This window comes from Megalops cyprinoides, chromosome 8, assembly GCF_013368585.1.
Source record: "Megalops cyprinoides isolate fMegCyp1 chromosome 8, fMegCyp1.pri, whole genome shotgun sequence".
Taxonomy (NCBI): Eukaryota; Metazoa; Chordata; class Actinopteri; order Elopiformes; family Megalopidae; genus Megalops; species Megalops cyprinoides.
The window spans coordinates 38759399-38779383 of NC_050590.1; the positions used below are offsets into that span (position 1 = coordinate 38759399).

A 19985-nucleotide genomic window follows, 5' to 3' on the forward strand; every position below is an offset into this window, starting at 1 on the left:
CCCTTCCTGTGTGTGGACTGGATGTACTACTGTTAATATATCTGTCTGTGTGGAAGAACAGTATGGAAGCTCTTATCTGGTGTTTCAATGAACAAGTCAAGCAGATCAGGTTTCTTCTGGGACAGATCTCGCGGCTGGCCACACCACTTTCACAATCGTCTGCAGTCTCACTGGGCTGGGCTCGCCATCTCAAATCCAGATTCCTTTCTGGTAATTCAAAAAAACCAATCTACACAAAGTGCAGAAGAAACAAGAGTTCTGTTCTCTTTTCTGTTTCTAACATGAGCTCTCATTAACTTCTTTTCTTTCATTTAGAACATCTTACAATCAGTGCAACCAGTAACTAAGGATGCACCTAGATTACAGTGATATGAATGATTTACATCACAACAACCATTAGTGTTGTAAAATAAGCAATAGAATTATTTTTAACCATGTATCTTCAATACAAGATGGATTGCATAAATCAAAACAATAATAAAGGTTTTAACATCACTAATAAAAGTGTTTCTCCTTTCTTACTATAGCATATCTCTTTTTAACCATATAAGACGTCATTTTAATATGCTTCATATTAACATGAATTGAAATTACATTATCCCGTTTTAACTTGTTCAAAATATACATGTGAAACTCAAAATCAATGCATCTATCAGGCATTTATATTACAACCCATTAATAAAAGTCATGTATCTTTCCTTGCTCAAAATGCGGTTCACTATTCCGCTGGCCGAGCCAGCACATTGCGCCAGCAGGCCGTCTCTTAACATTAATACAACGGCATGGCGTCTATCAAAGTGAAAGCATTAACACTGTTGTAAAAGACACTGAACCTTCTCATAACTATGATACCACGTACCAAAGTTGGTTATAAACATTAAGCATTCCCATACTCCGATAGGATTTTTTTTCCGATGGGGTTTTTTATGAAAAGTATCTTTGAAAAGCTGGTTTCCACATGTTCCATTGTTGCTGCAGCATTGATAGCCAATATACTTTGGATTGTGTGAGGAGCTGTCAAAGTTGGCCCCCGCTACCCCAGCACAGGTTCCCCCAATTGATCCGCCCGCCACAGACAACCAGGACACCGGAGTACAGGTACAAAACTTTTTTTTTTCCCTTTTAAAAACGACAATTCATAGGTGAATGGCTCACGCTCTGTAGACCTCCTCTCCTATCCTTCCTCACCCCCACCTTCACTACGGTGGCCCTTCCCTCATCTCGTCCTCTCATCCTGAGAGCCCGGCCGCCAGGAGCGAGACTCCCCCGCCCACACACCACAAACCCAGACACACAGAAAAGAAATATATTCCCCCCCGTGCACACACATACACACACCACTTGGTGACCTCTGATACGTCTCCCGCACCGGCACTCGTGATGGAAGCGAGACCCCTCTTGGTCGCCCAAGGTGGGGATACCACACACCAAGGAGAAGGAGGTCCCCTCACGCACACGCGAGCACACACGCAGGCAAGAAAAAGGGTGGGACGCAACTCGGCCCGCGCCTCTATGCTGGGCCTCTCTTGCGTTCCATAATAAAAAACAAAACTCAAAGGGAAAAAAAAAGGACGGAGCCCTTGGGCAGACTTAAAGGGCATGCACAAACAACAGCCACACTGCCAGTCACGTCCCTTACTGCGCAGGGGCACTGCCCCGATTTGTCTCCTGCCAGCCTCACTTCCCCTCTCCTTTCCCAGCCGGCTCCTGTTGCCTTGCCGGGAAGCGGTCCGGGTCTGCAGCGCTCCGCCGACACTCACTCCGCACACCCACAGCTGCTAAAAAGAGCTCCCCTCCCGGGATCTCTCCCCCAAATTTATCCCACAAAAAAAAACCAGAGAAAAAAGTAACTTAACACAACTAACCGCAAACAAAAGGAAAACAACGCAAAACAAACGCAAAACTAAACCGAAACCGAAATCAACCGAAAAGAAACAACAAAAGGAAATAACCAATGAAACCCACTGTGCAGTCTTCCTCTCCCGAGCCATCCAACTCCCGTCACCTTTTTATACCTGAACTCCCAGTAATAATGACAATTCAGAACAGCCGCGAGCTCCGCCAGTTCAGCAGAGGCAATCATTCAATAACCCTGGCTCAAACACGCACCCACGGTACCCAATCAATATCCCCGGTTGAGAGACTCAACATGGCGGCAACTGTCAACTTACCTCCTGACAGATTTCACTACTTCATTTTGTTGATATAGCATGGGCATGATTTTGTCCTGGGGATCTTTTGGAATATCCACATAAATGCCTCGTGTGTACAGAGGATATTGGCTTTCAGTGGGCACAGTATGTCTCTTCCTAGCAAATTAACTGGGGTCTGAGCTGAATAAAGCAATGGTGCAACTATAGTTTTTCCTGCAATTCGCATTGGGATAGGCTGTGTGAGTGGAATTATCTGTGGTTTCCAAGAAAAGTGGTTTTAACACATGACTTGGAGAGGGGGAGGCCAGAGCCTGTTTTTGTGATGCATGTTGCACCTGTATCCACCATAAATTAATGCTCATGTTGATTAATAACCACTGGTATGGTGGGCTCATCTTGCGGTTGTGTTGAAACAACTGGCAACATTTCTTCCCCCTGTATAAGAAAACCAAATATGTTATCTTTATATATATATGGAGCAGAGAAAAGTTGAGTTCCCGAGTACAGTGCGCAAAAGAATAAAATAAAACGGGGGAGGCCAGCCAACCTGCAATAGGCTGTCGAACCGGCTCCTCCATCCTACCCAAACCAACAAAACAAACTATAAATAAAACCCGACAAAATGCGCCACCGTCTCATGAATTCATATTATATGTCCGCTGGCTTTCATATGTATCCTTATTGCCAATTTGCTGCTGGCCCGATCCAAGGGTTGGGCGGAGGCGCTCCTGGCCACTCGTTGGAGGGCGGTGGCGCTAACCTTGGGTTGATTTGACAATCCCTTCTGTGATGCCCAGGCTGATTGCATCCCCAACTTAAATTTCCTCTGGGTTGGCCACCCATCAGATGTGATCCTTGATTTGGGTAGCCCAGAGGTCGCCCTCTTCCTCGCTGAGGCATCCCACCCCTTCATCCAGGTCCTCCTCTTCGTCTTCCTGTATTTGTGGGGGGTTGGTAACCACCCCCTGACTGATGTACACATTTACAGGTGGAGTTTGTGTTGTTGTTGTGGCTGCTGGAGTCACTAGAACTGATTCAGCTGGAATCGGTGCCTGTGGCTGGGATGCTGCTACGCCCACTGGGGTCACAGCAGCTGGATTTAGTATGGGCATTTCAGCTAACACCACTGGCGCTTGTGTCTTCCCTTTGTCTTTTTCTCTGTCCTTTTTAGCCTTGGACAGCTCCCCCAGCTGAATTTGTGCTAGTTTGCTGGTCAGCTGCTTTTCTTGCTCCTCTGCTTCTTTCTTTTCTTTTCGGTACTGTACCACATGATGCACCACATGCTCTGAGAACACTGGCCACTCGAATTTCACCAGTCCTACTACCCCTTCCAGGAGCTTCTGTACTGGTTGCAGCATGCTTTTCTTTATCATCATTTTAAACAAATTTTCTGTAGTAGCATTTGCATTCCAGGAGCTTCCTGTTTCCTCCCTCCACCTGCATTGGAATGTGTGCAGAAACTTCTGTAAGCTTTCGCCCTCTTTTAATTCTTCTCCTTCCAGTTTTGAGGGATCCATTCTACCTGGGAACTGCCGCTGAAGTGCGTCCCATATTTGGGTCCTGTGTCCGTCAAATCAAACATGGTCCGTTAAATGTCCCACTGTCACTGGGTCCAATTTTGCTATTCTGAAAACCTCATCACTCACTGGTTACATGCATCAGTAGATCTTTGATGTTGCTCAGGGCCAGTCTGATTCCTCCTGTATTCTCCTCCAGGGCAGTTATCCACTTTCCAGCCCCCTCTGTGAGTTCTGGCAGTCGTCCTGATAGCCCCACCATGTCCATAAATGACCATGGAACATATCGTGTCTGCCTCCCTTTTTGGACTAGGGGCATTATGCGTACTGCCGCCTCTGTCACAGGGTCTTCTCCTTCTTCTTCCAATTCCGGTCCTTCTAATTCCAGTTCTTCATGCCCTTCTCTTTTCCCTTTTCTTAATACTTTTGCCTCCATCTCCTTGAGGGTCTGTCGTTCAAACTCACTGAGTTCTTTTTCCAGCCTGTCTAATGTTTTCCGTTGGTCCTCCTTTTCTTTTCTGGCACAAGCCTCCTCGTCTCCTATCCACAATTGTCCATGCAGCTTTCTTCCCATCCATTGTGGCGGGGCCCCCTTTGTTCCCTCACAGAACATGGCTTCTTCTCTATCCCCTCCACTGTATGCTCTGCTTCCTGCAATGGACATGTTACGTATTTCACCACTGCATATACATGAGCTTTGGGCTTATTTTCAGGTCTTTTCTTTTCAATGTCTTACCTTTCGGTGGTATGGCCACATAATGTGGCACGGAGGAGGAGAAGGCGAACATAGCTATTGTACTTTTGAGTAGCCTATAAAAAAATATCACACATAGCCATCCAAATGGTGCTACCAGTACACATAATTTATTATTAATTATACATTTATTATAACAGGAAGGTAAGTTTTTGTTGTTCGTTATGTAACGTTAGGTGACCAATTCACCTATCTCACTATACCTATCACTATTACTTAGCTACAGCTTAGCTAGCTACTAACCAACGTTATTAATCATCGTAAGAGACAAGTTTTGGCATTATAGCTACAGCTAACTATCTTTGTAATGATCATTGGACTCAAAATAACATGTATTTGGATGTATCCACAATGTCAATGAAAGAGTGGAAAGCATGTTTGTATTCCTCCGGTTTCGTGCTAGTCGCATGATAGAAACATCATCAACACGCCCACTCCCTCGCCGTGGATTCTCCGGAACATGAGCTGCTCTATTTACACATGGACTCAATCCGACATTAGACAGACTTTATACTAGGGGAGCTGCAGAGTGAAGTCCGTCTCATGTCTAGTCCAACTGATTCGGACATTTGCGTTCTCACATACAGCTCCTCCGGGTAATGGCTAGATAAGTTCTGGATTTCAGTGCATATCTGAAAGGGACTTTTGTGTCTAACCTGGCTTTTTTCTGCTTCTGTTTTTCCTTGCTCCTTATCTTCACCATTTAATATGCCCCTTATCGTAATTGTCGCTCTGTATTGTTCTCCTTCCTGTTTAAACTAGCCCAACACCTCTCTTTCCTATGCCCTTTTACCTTCGCTTTTATTACTTACATCTTTAGCTTTGTGATATCTAATAGCAGCCTCCACCTCCTTGTAGCAGGCAACATCAAATGTACCTTCTTTTGGCCACTGTTGGCCATATTTGGTTCTTTTATTCCACTTTTCAATGCACTTTTGAATCTGTTTTTCATAATCTGGGTGACGCTTAGTAATCAATTCCACAGGGGTAGTTACTCCTATCCCTACTGTGCTCCTACTCGTTTTCATTTTTCCTGCCTGTGCCCCCATGTATCCCTGTAGCACTACAGCCCAGTGACCTGGGAATTTCTGACTCCTCATCTAATTCTTGTGTGCTAATCAACATAATCATTTTGTCTCCTGTAACTCCTGTTTTATACTTCCTACTTGAATTTGGTTTGAATGTTAACTTTTCCTCCTCCTTTCCGTACACATCTTTTTAATGTCAGCCCACTTGCCCATTTCCCACCTAACTCTCCTAGGGACAACCGTAATGCAGGTTAAATAACAGTCTATCCCTCCCTTGTACAGTAAACCTGTCTGGTATTCCTATTAAGGATTCTAAGGGTATTGTTGCTGTCGCTTCCGGATCGTCACTTGCAGCACACAATTGCACTAACACTATGGTCAATGTTCTTACTGTCCTCAGCCTCTGCAACAACTGTTCCCACTGTATATCTGGAAAATCTTCCTTAACATGCTCTAAATTAACCCACTTAGTAATTTGCCAAAGTTTTAAATTAATCAGATGCGTATCTTGATACTGTTCAACCCCTTCTGAATCTATACACATGCGCTCTAACCAAAAGTGTGTTCTAATCCCCTGGGTTTCTATACCCCCATCTATGGTCATCTGATAATTGCTATCCATAACACTATGAATGAAACACCCCAAAGAACTAAAAATATCTGCACCCCTCTGTATTTGCTGTTTAATTTCTATTCAAGCTGAACACTCTGGCCACTCCCCGAGGGACATCTATCATCATCTTCCCAGTACCAACCCTGCAACCCCTCATTAAATTTTCTCCAATCAATCAAAAGGGGTCCGTCTGGAGTTAAATAAACTCGATTTTGCTTATTCCGTGATTGGCAAAACGTACACATCTCTCCTTCTACTGACACTGAACACTTATGGCTCATATGGGGATCGGGGAATTCTGTCCGTTTCAAACGAAAAATCTCTCGGACACCCCAAATCTATCAAATACAATTCCTTTTCTGCTTTCTTCCCATGTGTTTTCTAAATTACATCATCTCTCACGCTAAGTTTAATTATCTCTACAACTTTTCCAACTTTACACCACCTCCACTTCTTTCCTCTGCGGTGAGCTCTCAACTCAATTTCCACATTCAAATTAAATCCAATCCTCACTCTTGTTAGTAAGATATTTTCTGTTTCAAAATACTCCTCTGCATGCACTGTTATTTCTGTATCTTCGCAGTAAATAGTTGCCAGCGACCTTCTCCAATTCACTCCTTCAAAACCCCAATCAACTAGCTGGTTCAACACATAACCTTTCATTCACAACATTGCCGGCACATTCACACTTCACAATTCTGGCCAGTGTCGCCATTCTGTAGGCCCCTTAGCGACTTTAGTTGCCGTCCCATAGGCCCCTTAGCAAACTCTTAGTTGTCCCTAGATGTCCCTTACCCACCGCACAACTGCCTGCCCGTTTAGACCTCCTCCTGTTATACTTCCAGTCACTGCATAACCACCTGCCCATATAGACCTTTTCCTGTTACATTTGCTCCACACAGGAACACAGGAAAAGCGGTATCCCCAGGGCTTATGCCTCTCTTCGCCTGCCCGTACAGACCTCTCCCTGATTCACTTCCTTAACACAGGTGAGAGTGTGATCCACAGGCTATCATCAATACAGAAGGAGCAGTATCCACAGGACTTCACACACACTGCCTGCCCATTCAGACCTCTCCCTGATACACTTCTTCGACAAAGAGGGATCTGCAGGACTTCACACCAAAACATCCTTCAGAGTGCCTCAAGACAATTCCCAACAAATCTCTAATGTTCACATAGAACGTCAACTCCTCTGAGTATTTTTAGTGATCTCCAGAAATTGTATCAACGCACTCCTTTACCCTTCTAATCCCCTACTTTATTGTCTGTAATGCATCAACAATATATAAATCAAACCTCCAGCAAATGCAATAAAACAACAAACCAACAGACTATCACCACATTCAGCATCCATTCACTCATTCCTATCCCCATACCCAGAGGCTTGCTGCCTCGGCCCGGGTGGCTCTCAGATGCAACAAACTAGCAGACTGGAAAACGGCGCCTATCCTGTTCGTGACGCCAATTAAATGTGGTTGGAAAAACCCCTTCCAGTCTGGGCCAAATGGACTGGTGGCTCCCTCCACACCTGTGCTGTAACAATTCTGAATTAAACAATATTATAAAATAATCGCAGTAAATAAGTACAGAAAATAATCTTCAAAGCTTGATGCAATAGGTTTATTGTATATGTCGCAAATCACATACAGTAAACCGAGCTGGTCCACGGAGCAGTAAAGTCATCAGTCATATCCCAAAAGCAGTCTGAAAAACCCCAAAATACATCTTTCTTTTATGCCTTTACCTTAGCTCCTCCTATTTTGGAACTTAGATTCAGACCCCTCCTGTGGTGTCACGCCTTCTTCTCCTGTTTTCTAGCATGCTTTTCCAATACACCATTATATTTACGCTTTCTGCATATCTTCATTTATTTTATTTTTAAAAGCAGCCTGAAGTTCCCCATTATTCTCCAAACCGCTCTTCATATCTCTTTATTTTAACCCCAAAAACAACCTGAATTTCCCCATTATTTCCAAGCCGCACCTGTTACAATTTTTTTTAAACTTCGGCATCTGGCCAATTTACCAGGGTCATCCTTACTGATATCAACTCCATCTTTTTCTTACCTAACGTAACCCTGTATATGTGTTTTTATGAACAAACATAACCCGCGGGCAATAGCAGTGCTTATAAGTAACAGAACAGAGCAAACAATCAACTTAACATATTAACAATGCCTAATTGACTCCACCAAATGACATGCTTAATCATACCACGTCAGGCTCTGCTTTTCTCTGGTGGGATGAAAGTGGCAATGCTTATAACCAATTTTCCACCACAGGAGGAAATCAGTTGTTTTGAGGACCATATCACCGGTTTGGTCAGGGTGAGCATGAGGGGTAAGACCTAGAGGGTGTCAGCGTCAGTGCTCCCGCCCCCTAGCCCTTGTGTTTTGTTTTTTTTTTTTTTTTCTTTTTTTTTTTCCATGTGCTTTTGTTTTTCCCTTGTGTTTCAGCCCTGCCCTGCTCTCCGCCCTGTCTCTGCCTGATTACCTGCACACCTGCATCTCATCCCCTCATCAGACTGTCCCTTTATATACCCTGTTTGTTGTGTAGTCGTTGCTAGTTCGTAGCAGTAGTTTCCCCACTGTTTCGTCCCCGCCGGTTTTCGTCTTTTGCTGTTTGCCGATTTCGACCTGCCTGTTTTTTGATCCGTTTTTTGCCTGCCGCTTGGTTTTGTTCGCCCGACCCTGCCTGTTCTGACTTTCCCGTTTCTGGATTTTCCCTTGGACTGCCTCTCTGGTTTTGACCCTGCCTGTGTACTGGTTTTTCGATCTGCCGTGTGTTTTCATTAATCTGCCCGGTAACCCACGCTCTTTTGGGTCTGCGATTGAGTCCTAGCCTGTGCTCCCTGACAGTCAGTGAGTGTAGGCCAGTGTAACATTAGGTAGCATAGCTAACCAGCTAGCTAGCTAGCAAGCAAAGTCAGGTTATCACATCACCCATCGAGCTTGCTAAGTGGACTGATTGTTAGCCCACGATTTTGAATGATGAAAAATGCCCGAAGCCTTTGAGACATATCTACAGAGTCAGAAACGTCTTGATGTTTAAGTAAAAAGAGAATTCTGCTTACACGTGTAGATTTGGGCACTCGACTTGAGTGAAAATGCACATTCAGTAAGCTACATTTGATAGACATCTCTCTGATGGTGTGCTTACAGAGAACCTTCACGGTTTCCATGATGTAAAACTATGCCGTGGGGTATTTTGGAAACCTGAAAAATTTGTCGTTCACGTATGTACGGTGGCTGCAGTCCAGGACAAAGCACTGAACCATTTTATAACGATTACAGTTGTTTGTAAGCTAGCTAACTACCAAATGTCATCATCTTTGCTACTGTGTCTTCCACTAGCAAACCTAGCCGGGTTGAGAGCCAAACCAAAGATCCTAGATTGCCCAGATGAGATGGCGGGATCTGATTTGTCAGGACATTCCCCCTGCATTGCTCTATTAGATATATCGTTTGAAAAGTGGACAAAGAAACGAACTACAAGTCTTAAATCTTAACATTTTCGGAAAATATCGAAACATTTGACGAGTCCAAACATATCCTCACATCGAACAGGTTAATTCAGGAAATTCCCAGCTCCTGAAATGAATCCGAACTTGAGTAAAGATGGATAGTGTGCAAAGCCCATTGTAATTTTCCATAGGGAATTTACTTCTGACACCAGCAAAGAACCATTGATGACGTACCCACCTCGGTACCCTATAAGTGCACACACACGCACACACCAGTGGCAGCTGGTGGTTGTAAAAGTAGGGGAGGAAGGAAGGAAGGAAGGTGCACTTCGTGAAGTTTGGTGGTAGTGTTGGTGGTGTTGTTGGTGGTGGGGTTAGTGAGGGCATATGTAGGCATGTATAACCCAGACACATTTAAAGCAGCAGTAAGGAGTTTTGGTCTACAACTGGTGAGCTAACTACCTAAAAGACACAAAATACAACAACAGCACAATAAGCACTGTCAAAAGCTTGCTAGCATTCTGATTGGTGTCTTTTTGGGATATAGTTGGCAATGTTGTGCTGTGAAAGCAGTTGTTACATTTTCAAGGGGTGGTCGACCACAGAACTACATAGTGCATAGTTGTGTTCTGTCCTTCACATGACCATATACTATAAAAATGAATTTGAAGATGACACCAAAACTAGTTGCCAATAAAAATATACCTAAAAAGTGGTAAATTGCTGCGTTATTTAAAGCTAAATTGCTAGAATTTAAAAACAGATTGTTACACTGATTGAAATTGATAAATTATAGTCTTAGAGTGAACGGGACGTGCCAGGTTTAAGCTAATTACTGAGGGTACACGGGCATTCATTTGAACAAGAAGTCGACAACCTTGAACAACGACTGTGCATCTCGCCCCCTCAGAACATCGAAAAAACCCAGAAAACGTTCCTGAATAGTCAATGGCGGCGGGTGAGCTGGAAACAGGGGTAGCGGAAACATTAGCTTTAAATCTATCATTACTTTCAACCTGTTCCCCTTTATCCTCCTTGATTAACAATAAAACAAATAATTCACAAAATAATTGACACCAGTTGTAAATAGAATAAATGATGCTCGCGAAACAGCGCAGATTGTCTGTAGTTTGTGTACTTGCGAAAGCTACAATGTGAAATTGTTCAATTAACAAGGATGGCATTTATCCATGTAAATTACCTTAAATGCTCATGACACATCACAGCTTTTGTGAGGTCTGTGTTCTAAACGTTATTGATCATTGCACTCAACCTAACCTGAAAGCTTATTCTCAGTAATTTAAATCGATTTAACTAAATTTAGCTCCGTTTTGTAATTTGATTTTTTTTAACACAAGAACGCTATAATTTGAAATATTTAAGAGAAAGCTTTGGGATTATTTGCCACTTAATTATTCAAATTGCCATCCTTGTTATTTTGAGCATTGAAAGTAATTTAAATCGATAAATGCCGTCCTTGTTAATTAGCCTATACAATCTCACGTTGTCGCTTTCGCAAGCACACAAACTACAGACAATCTACGCTATTTCGCAAACATAATCATTTACTCTATTTACAATTGGTGTCAATTATTCTGTGAATTATTTGTTTTATTGTTAATCAAGGAGGATAAAGGGGAACAGGCTGAAAGTAATGATAGATTTAAAGGTAATGTTTCCGCTACCCCTGTTTCCAGCTCACCCGCCGCCACTGTGAATAGTTCCCTGAAAGTTCCCGAATAGTTCTCGAGTTTAGCAGTCTGCTGCACATGGAGAAAATCAGATATGAAATTGCTGGGATGCCCAAGAGACTTTTTCAGATTTGGGAACCGTTTCTTTCCTATCTTGATGGTGAATAAGGACTGCTGTGAATGTCTGCTGTGAACACACACACATATATAAATATATATATATATATATATATATATATATATATATATATATATATATATATATATAAAGATTTCAAATATGTCCTTTTACCAGTAAACAGATCTTTTGATAGAGCTGTGGTTCTCAACCCTCGCTATGCAGTTACTAGTTAGCATGCAAAAATGCTAGTCCTTAGTTTGGTATGAAATGTGTTGTAGTGGAGCTACTGGAATTTCAAAATGGGTGTGCAGTAGCATATGAATTTTAGCTGTCCATGACCAGTACAGCTTTGTGTGATGACCTGCAATGTGGTTTTCATTGGTGGTCATAAACCTACCTTAATACTCATTACAGTCTTGTTCTGACATGAATAACATTACATGGTATCACGACATTGCTGCCTGCAAACTTTAACTTCAGCAGAGCACTGGATGGAATGGCAGCAATACCTTCAACAGTGTAGGATAACAACAAAGCTAATGAAAGATGAAAAACATGTACAGGTCTACACTGCCTTACTCTCTGGGGAAAGAGATAGAAGTCTTTAAAAATGTTTAATTAGGGGGAGGATGAAGATGTAGATGACAGGATTGTATTAGAGAAACTGGACAACTAATTTGTGTCAACATCATCCGCGAGTGTGTTTTATCAGTTTTATCAGTACAAGCAAAGCAAAGCAAAGACGCCACTCCAGAGCATCCTATAGATGGTAGTGAGAATTGTGATAGCACGGAAAATGCAAGCTGAAGTACATGCATACACAATGGTCCCCTGGGCATGGTGAAATGCACAGAGTATGTCTAGCAGCCTATTATAGGGAAGGAAATTCAGAATATGGTTTTCAGCTGCAGAGACTGCCAAGAGTCAAAGCCAAATTAGGGGTGAGAACCTCTTATCACAGCTCCATTGACCTAAACATCTAGATATGATGTGTTGCATTAGGTAACACTAGCTGGGTTATTTACCTGTAGACACATGAGGTAAAAGGAAAATGCAAAACCTTCTTTAGTGTTCTTGGATGGCCACCTAATACAATCAAAACTAACTTAATTATCAAAGGGGGGTTATAGACAAAGGGAATTGATTGGCATACCTTGATGTTAACAATGACCATTTGGTTGCCTTCCACACCACACCCTTTGTTCCTGTAGGAGGTGCGATACCTCTGTCCCTTCCTGTGAGCAGGATGAAGGAGGAGACTCTGAAGCCTTGAAAAACTTACAAATATAAATGTACATTTGTTTCTCTGCCACCCAGTTAGGGACAGGAACCTGCATTTTATTTCAACATTTTATTTCAGGTTTTGAGTATAAAAGCTTGTACCCAAACAACATCACTTTGTAATTGATCTGCCTTGCTTTTACCCGGTATGTTTGATACTGTAATTCAACACTAGTTTTACTTTGTGATTAAATTGCCATTAACCTAAACTCTGGAACTACGAGTCTTACTTCACAAGAAGGAAAAATCCCTACAGAGGTAAAATAAAAATAAAACGGCGTATCACAAAATGTTTTATTTATTCCATAAAAAAATGAAATATGGCAAGGTTTCATGCTCAACTTCTGTCATCTTCATTTTAAACCCATGTTCTGAGGGGAAATGGTTAATGTTTCATAGGTAGTGAATCTGTCTGTGAAAACTGCACTGATTCTAAGTAACAAACTTAGCACTACACAAGCGGTCTCATAGTCATTGGATGAGCACAGTCTCCCTGTTGATTGGATGAGTGAGCAGAGTTGGTGTGGAGCTTCTGTACACTCTAGCAAGGTCATATAATAACTAGCTTTGATAGGGGGTAGAGGAATGCAAAATTATAATGACAGTAAGTTCCTATTTTAATCTAGGGGAAACTTGCTATATTATAAAATGGAGATTTAGGCCTTATTTAGGGCTAGATGAAGTGACCATTTCTACATGTTTTTTCCTAAAATGTGACATAGGAACTTACAGGTCAGATAAGAGTTCTCAGCAGTATATATTCACAGCGCTAGATAGACTCTACCAAGGATAGCCCACGCTGGTCCTGGAGAGATGTGACATTCCTAGAATACAGGAGTCCATTGTTTTCCGTCAGTGGTGCAATGCATTTTGCCCATGGAGCCCAGTATTTTCCGTCAGAAGTACAACGCACATCTCAGGTTGGATACAATGTTTTCCTACAGCAGTACAATGTGCTTCTCCAATGGGACTGAGTGTTTTCCTTCAGTAGTGCAATGTGCATGTCAGTATTGCAGTGAAAGTATACAGTAGGTGATGTGCTGTTGTGTCAGACACACAATTTAGATGTCACTCCTGAAGTGAAAGAGTAGGAAAAGATGTGATGTTGTCTCAGACACACCCTCAGTGTTTCACTCTGCACTATACAACACTGTGCCTCCTGGGATTCACTCCCTCAGGGATCCATTCTGCATTCTATAGCACTGTCTCTCTTGGGGGTCACTCCAACCTCGCTCCACTCTACAGGACTGTCCTTCTTGAGGTTCTCTCCCTCCACTCATTCCATTATTCCATTACATTACATTACATTAAATGTATTTACCTGATGCTTTTATCCAGAGGGACTTCCAGCACAGAAGAACAGAAATGTATCCATTCAAGTTGAATGAGTAACAGTGTCAGACCAGGCTAACAACACTCCCAGACCAGTGAGTGTGAGCATAGCACTACTCAGGCCCTAGTCAAACTTAACTTGTGAAACCTGACTACATAAGGGAAGCCAAGTATACTAACTTATATCAATGACTAGATCACAGAATCCCAAACACATTGTGATACTACTGCATAAAATAAATAGCAGGTAATACAGCAAACAATTGTTAGGGGGTGGGAATTGAAGTGGAATCTAGATACAGTTTGAAGAGGTGGGTCTTTGGTCAGAATATGGCCTGTGATTCCACTGTCTTGACCCCCGTGGGAAGTTCATTCCACCACTGGAGGACTAGCACTGACAGGTATCGTGTCTGAAAGGTGCAGTTAAGTAAACGAAACAAACTCCACCGTTCGCTCTGCGTCGCGACTCCTGGAGCTCAAACCAAAAACAGAAAAACTAACCAAACCGAACATAATTAACTCAAATTCCACTGTGCCGGCACATGTAACAAAAAAATAAACCAAATGATAATTCCCACTCTAAAACCCTGTGTACCTCCGTCAGTGTCTCTGCTATGCTGCTCCCACTCACCTGCTTAAATAGCCCTGGCATCCCCATCAGGGCCGGCCCGTGGCATAGGCAGTATAGGCAAATGCTAAGGGCGCCGACCATCCAGGGGGTGCCAAAAACGGGGGAGAAAAAAAAAATTACTCTTCTTAAAACTAGTTGGTATTATATATCTTAATAGGAAGATAATGAGCCAAAAATATCTAACTGCATAGCAAACCCTATTAAATATGAATAAAAATAATAATAAAAATGATGATCACACTTTACTTTCCTGAGATGCTCCCCCTTCCCCCCGGACTAATTAGACTCTACCTGCTGGCGGAGAGGGGAGGGGGGAGGGGGGCACGCATTGACGTGACCCCAAAAGCAAGCTCGACAACAAGACAACGACGACAGGACAACAACAACATGTCAAAACGTCCCAAACTGTCTGGTGCCCAGGGGAGGAAAAAAAGAAAAGAAGAGGAGGAAAAAAGAGAGAAAGACAGAGGTAATGTTACAATAAAGGTGATGTCATGACATTATTTGTACATAGGAGAACAACGACACGTTGTTAACCAAACATGGTTTGCTAATCAATAAATAGCTAGCGTGAACTGTTTTAACTTCAGTTAGGCTAATGGCATGTTACGAAGGACCAAAGCTGTTATGAAAAATGGCACTCCCACCCAGCTTCCAAATACGTAAATATTATAGGGTCAGCAAGAGTTAAAATTAAAATAAAACTTGTTTACATTTTTATTGAAAACTGGTTAGCTCACGTTTTCTTAGCTTGCAATATTAGCCTTAATCAAAAAGCTAACGTGTTATTCCTTTTCCTATAGTTTTAAGCCTGCACACAGTGCACATCATTCCTGTTATAGCATACCTTAGCATTCCTACATTCTATATTATAGTGCAGTTTACTACTTCTTTGCATTCTGCTAATCAGCATTTCCTTGTAATGACAAAAATTGAATCTTATATCATTTGCATATCAGAAAAGTATTAAACATGTACAGCGTGTTTTACAACATGTTCTTAAAATCATATTATGTATCATATCATATTTATTATTAGATTGGTGTAATATATTCCTCTTCTCTCTTCAGATGCGCTGTTGAGGTTTCTCAGTCCCACCCCTGCAAATCTTGGGTCATCTACAGCATCAAGCGCTCCTCCTGTTTCCTCCACCTCAACAGCACAACCCAGCAGTGACGCAGCACCACCAAGCGCTCCTCCTGTTGCTTCCACCTCCACAGCAACACCCAGCAGTGATGCAGCACCATCAAGCGCTCCTCCTGCTGCTTCCACCTCAACAGCACCACCCTGCAGTGATGCAGCACCATCAAGCGCTCCTCCTGCTGCTTCCACCTCAACAGCACCACTCTGCAGTGATGCAGCACCATCAAGCGCTCCTCCTGTTGCTTCCACCTCAACAGAGAGTTGAAGCCCAGCCCAGAAATTCTCAGCAAAATCCAGTACATCAGTAAACTGATGCAGTCACCCTCAATGCAGCTCGATGTGGCTGTCGACTTGCTGAAGAAAACCAAAGATTCCCTGACCAGTTACAGAAACACTGGATTTTCTGATGCACAGAAAACGGCAAAGAAGATGTGTGACGAGATGAATGTGGAGGCTGAACTCAAACAAAAGCGATTGAGAACCACAAAAAGGCACTTTGGCTATGAGGCTCCAGATGAGCCCATACAAGATGCACTGAAAAAAATGAAAACCACATTTTTTAATGTGGTTGTGGATACTGCCATCTCTTCCCTTGATGAGAGATTTAAGAATCTTGGAGAGGTGAATAACAAGTTTGGTGTACTTCTCAATTTCCCCAACTTGGAGGAAGAAGACCTGCTGCAGCAGTGCCAAACCCTAAGTGCTGCTCTGACCCATGAAAGCCAGCCGGACATTGATGGCACAGAACTTGCAAAGGAAATGCAGAATTTTCCACCATTGCCATCAAAGAATGTGACAAACATGGAACTCTTGACCTTCCTGCATGAGAAGAAGCTGGCAGAAATTTACCCCAACATGTGGGTTGCTCTGAGAATCTTTGCCACTCTTCCTGTCACAGTGGCTACTACAGAAAGAAGCTTCTCAAAGCTTAAACTGATAAAAACCTACTTGAGAACTACAATGATGCAGGAACGTCTAAGTGGACTTGCCATCATTAGTATAAATCATGTGGTCTCAAGTAAGCTATCATACGATGATGTTATAGATGACTTTGCTGTAAGAAAGAGCAGGAGAGTTACGCTGTAGCAGCAGGTGATATGAGGTTGAGTAGGTGGTTGTGTAGTTTTGATGCAGTACCAAAAAGCACCAGTAGATGTCTTTATAAGAGCCCCCTTTCTCCCCTTTTATTGATATTCTTGTAATTTTTTATTTTTTTTGGCAATACTGGGTTTTTTTTTAACATCTTATTGTGTGCAGTGCCTTATTTATATTGTATTTATAATTTATTTTATGCCACTGGTTTACACTTTTTAAATTATTTTGTAGGTATTTAAGTCTTATATTTTAAGCTATTCATATTGTATTTAAAAAAATCATTTCATATTTTTATTGTATTTCTTTCTAATTTGTTCCAAGTGTTTTGACTTTAATGTGGGCTCAAGTAAGCTATCATGTTATAGATGACTTTGCTGTAAGAAAGAGCAGGAGAGTTACGCTGTAGCAGCAGGTGATATGAGGTTGAGTAGGTGGTTGTGTAGTTTTGATGCAGTACCAAAAAGCACCAGTAGATGTCTTCATAAGATCCCCCCCCCCCCTTGATATTCTTGTAATTTTTTTTGCCGATACTGTTGTTTTTTAATATCTTATTGTGTGCAGTGCCTTATTTATATTGTATTTATAATTTATTTTATGCCACTGGTTTACACTTTTTTATTTTGTGGCTATTTAAATCTTATACTTTATTTAAGCTATTCATATTGTATTTCAAAAATTCATTTCATATTTTTATTGTATTTCTTTCTAATTTGTTCCAAGTGTTTTGATTTTGCAATCGCAAATAAAAGAATGTCGAAGACAAAGCTATTCAGTTTCTTGTGAGTATGTACACCAGCAGTCGAATTTACTCCGATGCAAGGGGGGCGCCACCTAAATTTTCGCCTGGGGCGCCAAATTGGTTTGGGCCGGGCCTGATCCCCATAATCGGATGGGTAACAGGTGCGGAGCACACACCAGGCAGCCCCCCTCAAAAAACCAATAATTCAATAATTGAGTCAGCCCTGCTGCACGCCCAAGCCCCCTTGCTCTCCCAGGGTGTACAGCGCAACCAATAACCGCTTGTCAGGAGAAACACTTGACAACTACGTTGAGGAAGATTGTAGACAAATTGCGCAGATGCATTCTGGATTAGTTGCAGGGTATGTTCATAGAATACATAGTAAGAAAGGGGTGGATCCTTGGGATGTTGTAATGAATCTGCCCTCTGCACTCTAAAGGACTGTCTCTCCCTCCTAGCATTCACTCCCTTTACTTTGCAATTTACAGCACTGTCTCTCCTGGGGTTCAGTCCTTCCACTCTGTACTTGACATCACTAGGTTCCACAGGGCTCGACACTGCACTCTACAGTTCTGTCACTCCTGGAGTTCACTCCTTCCTTTCTGCACTCTACAGCACCATCCTTCTTGGGGTGCATTGCACTACTGAAGAAAAACACAGACCTCCACTGGAGAAGCACATGTCACTACTGAAGGAAAACATCTTGCTTCATTGGAGATTTGCAGTAAATGACTGAAGAGAACCATTGAGCCCCATTGGAGAAGCACATTGCACTACTGAAGGAAAACATTTGGCTCTGGTTGAGAAGCACATGCTGGATATATATAATAATTCATTTTAAAACCCTTCTTCCATCATCTCTGAGAGGGGCCAACATATCTCTAATTCATAAGAAGGGGAAGTGCCCAGAGGATTGTGCCCCATACAAGGAAATTAGCATTTGGACTGTATACCTCAAGCTCCCATTCAAAATACTTGCAAAATTTGAAGGCCTTCTGCCCCCAATAATTAAAGCAGGTCAGACGGGTACTTTGGTTATCCCTCCTTCAAATCAGCAAAAATAGGGTCAGGGTCTTTTTTAATTGTAAGTTTGACATCCAAAAATTACATAAATCTAGAAACGTGGGTACATTGTCTTTTGTAATCTTTGACAAACATAACAGCCGTAGACCATGCAGTCATTGTCACAGTTCTGGCTTTATGTAGCCTGACAATTGAACTCTCCAAAAATTAAGTACTAGTACAAATACACATCTCCTAAACTGACCCCACGTTCAACTGATCTTTTCAATATGGATTTTTGTATCAGTTAGAGCAGCCATAAAGAAGTCATTCCAGAGCATTCTACCTTAATAATGGTGTTACCCTCAACCTAAATAATGGTGTTACCCAAGAGTAGTGGACCTGAACATACAGGTCCTATCTCACATAGCTTTGAGTGTATGTTCCAGTGCGTTTTAATTAGATATAAATTGAGACTGCAATAAACAGCTTTGCATTTAAATGTATTCATTTCAATTCAATTAAATTTTATTTGTATAGCACTTTTTACAACACAAGTTGTCACAAAGTAGCTTTACATTGATCCCAGGCCTGAGACCCCCTGAGAGCAAGCCTAAGGCAATGGTGGCAAGGAAAAATTCCCCAATTAACAGGAAGAAACCTTGAGCAGAACCCAGCTCAGAGGGGGAGCCTGGCTGGCACTGGGCAGATAGAATTAGAGAGAGTCTTAAAGTTGTACAATGTACTTTAAGACATTTGAGTGAGATAGACAGCAGTAATTAACGACATAGTAATTGACATAGTAACCCTGACCCTATTTTTGCTGATTAAATCTATCCTATAATGTCTGGTTCTTGGCACGCAGTTGGCTTGATGGGCAGGGCAGTGAGGTAGCAGGACTGGAAGTCGTGGTGTGACGCTTGAGCTACAGCTCCAGGCAGGACCCCGGAGCAGGGATAGGAAACAAACAGAGAACAGTGTTTAGTGGATGTTAAGTGTGGGAATGAGCCAGATGCTCTTATTCAGAGCGATTCACGAATCGGTTGCAGCTAGATAACAAGGCTCAAACTAACGGTGGAATGACCTTCCACACTTCATTTGTTCTGCCGCATCCCTCACTATTGTTAAGAAACATCAGAAGACACAGTTCTTCCGGGCTTACCTGATCACCTTAATCACTACCACCTAAAGCAATTTCTTATGTCCTAAACTCTGTTTTGCTGAAGAAACATAGAACTTTAATGATTTAATGCATTGTGTCTCTACCAGCTAACTTGTACCTTGTCTGGCCAACTTGGTCATTCAGCAGTTCTATTATTGTGACTCCTTGTATGGCTTCTGCTTGTGTTGTACTCTACCTCACTTGTAAGTCATTTTGGATAAAAACGTCTGCCAAATGAATAAATGTAAATGTAAATGT

At 42.1% G+C, this 19985-nt stretch overlaps 1 protein-coding gene across 1 annotated transcript; it reads left to right on the forward strand.

Annotated features, from left to right (window-relative positions):
• The first annotated feature begins 16014 nt into the window (after nt 1-16014).
• Nucleotides 16015-16923, forward strand: LOC118782475. The gene has a single exon (XM_036535852.1). It carries the CDS (start codon nt 16042-16044, stop codon nt 16813-16815), a length of 774 nt encoding a protein of 257 aa, XP_036391745.1. The 5' UTR covers nt 16015-16041; the 3' UTR covers nt 16816-16923.
• Nucleotides 16924-19985: the final 3062 nt, after the last annotated feature.

What these genes read in the sequence shown, in the direction of transcription:
- LOC118782475 (XM_036535852.1), top strand. Translation starts at nt 16,042, where the DNA reads ATGCAGTCACCCTCAATGCAGCTCGATGTGGCTGTCGACTTGCTGAAG.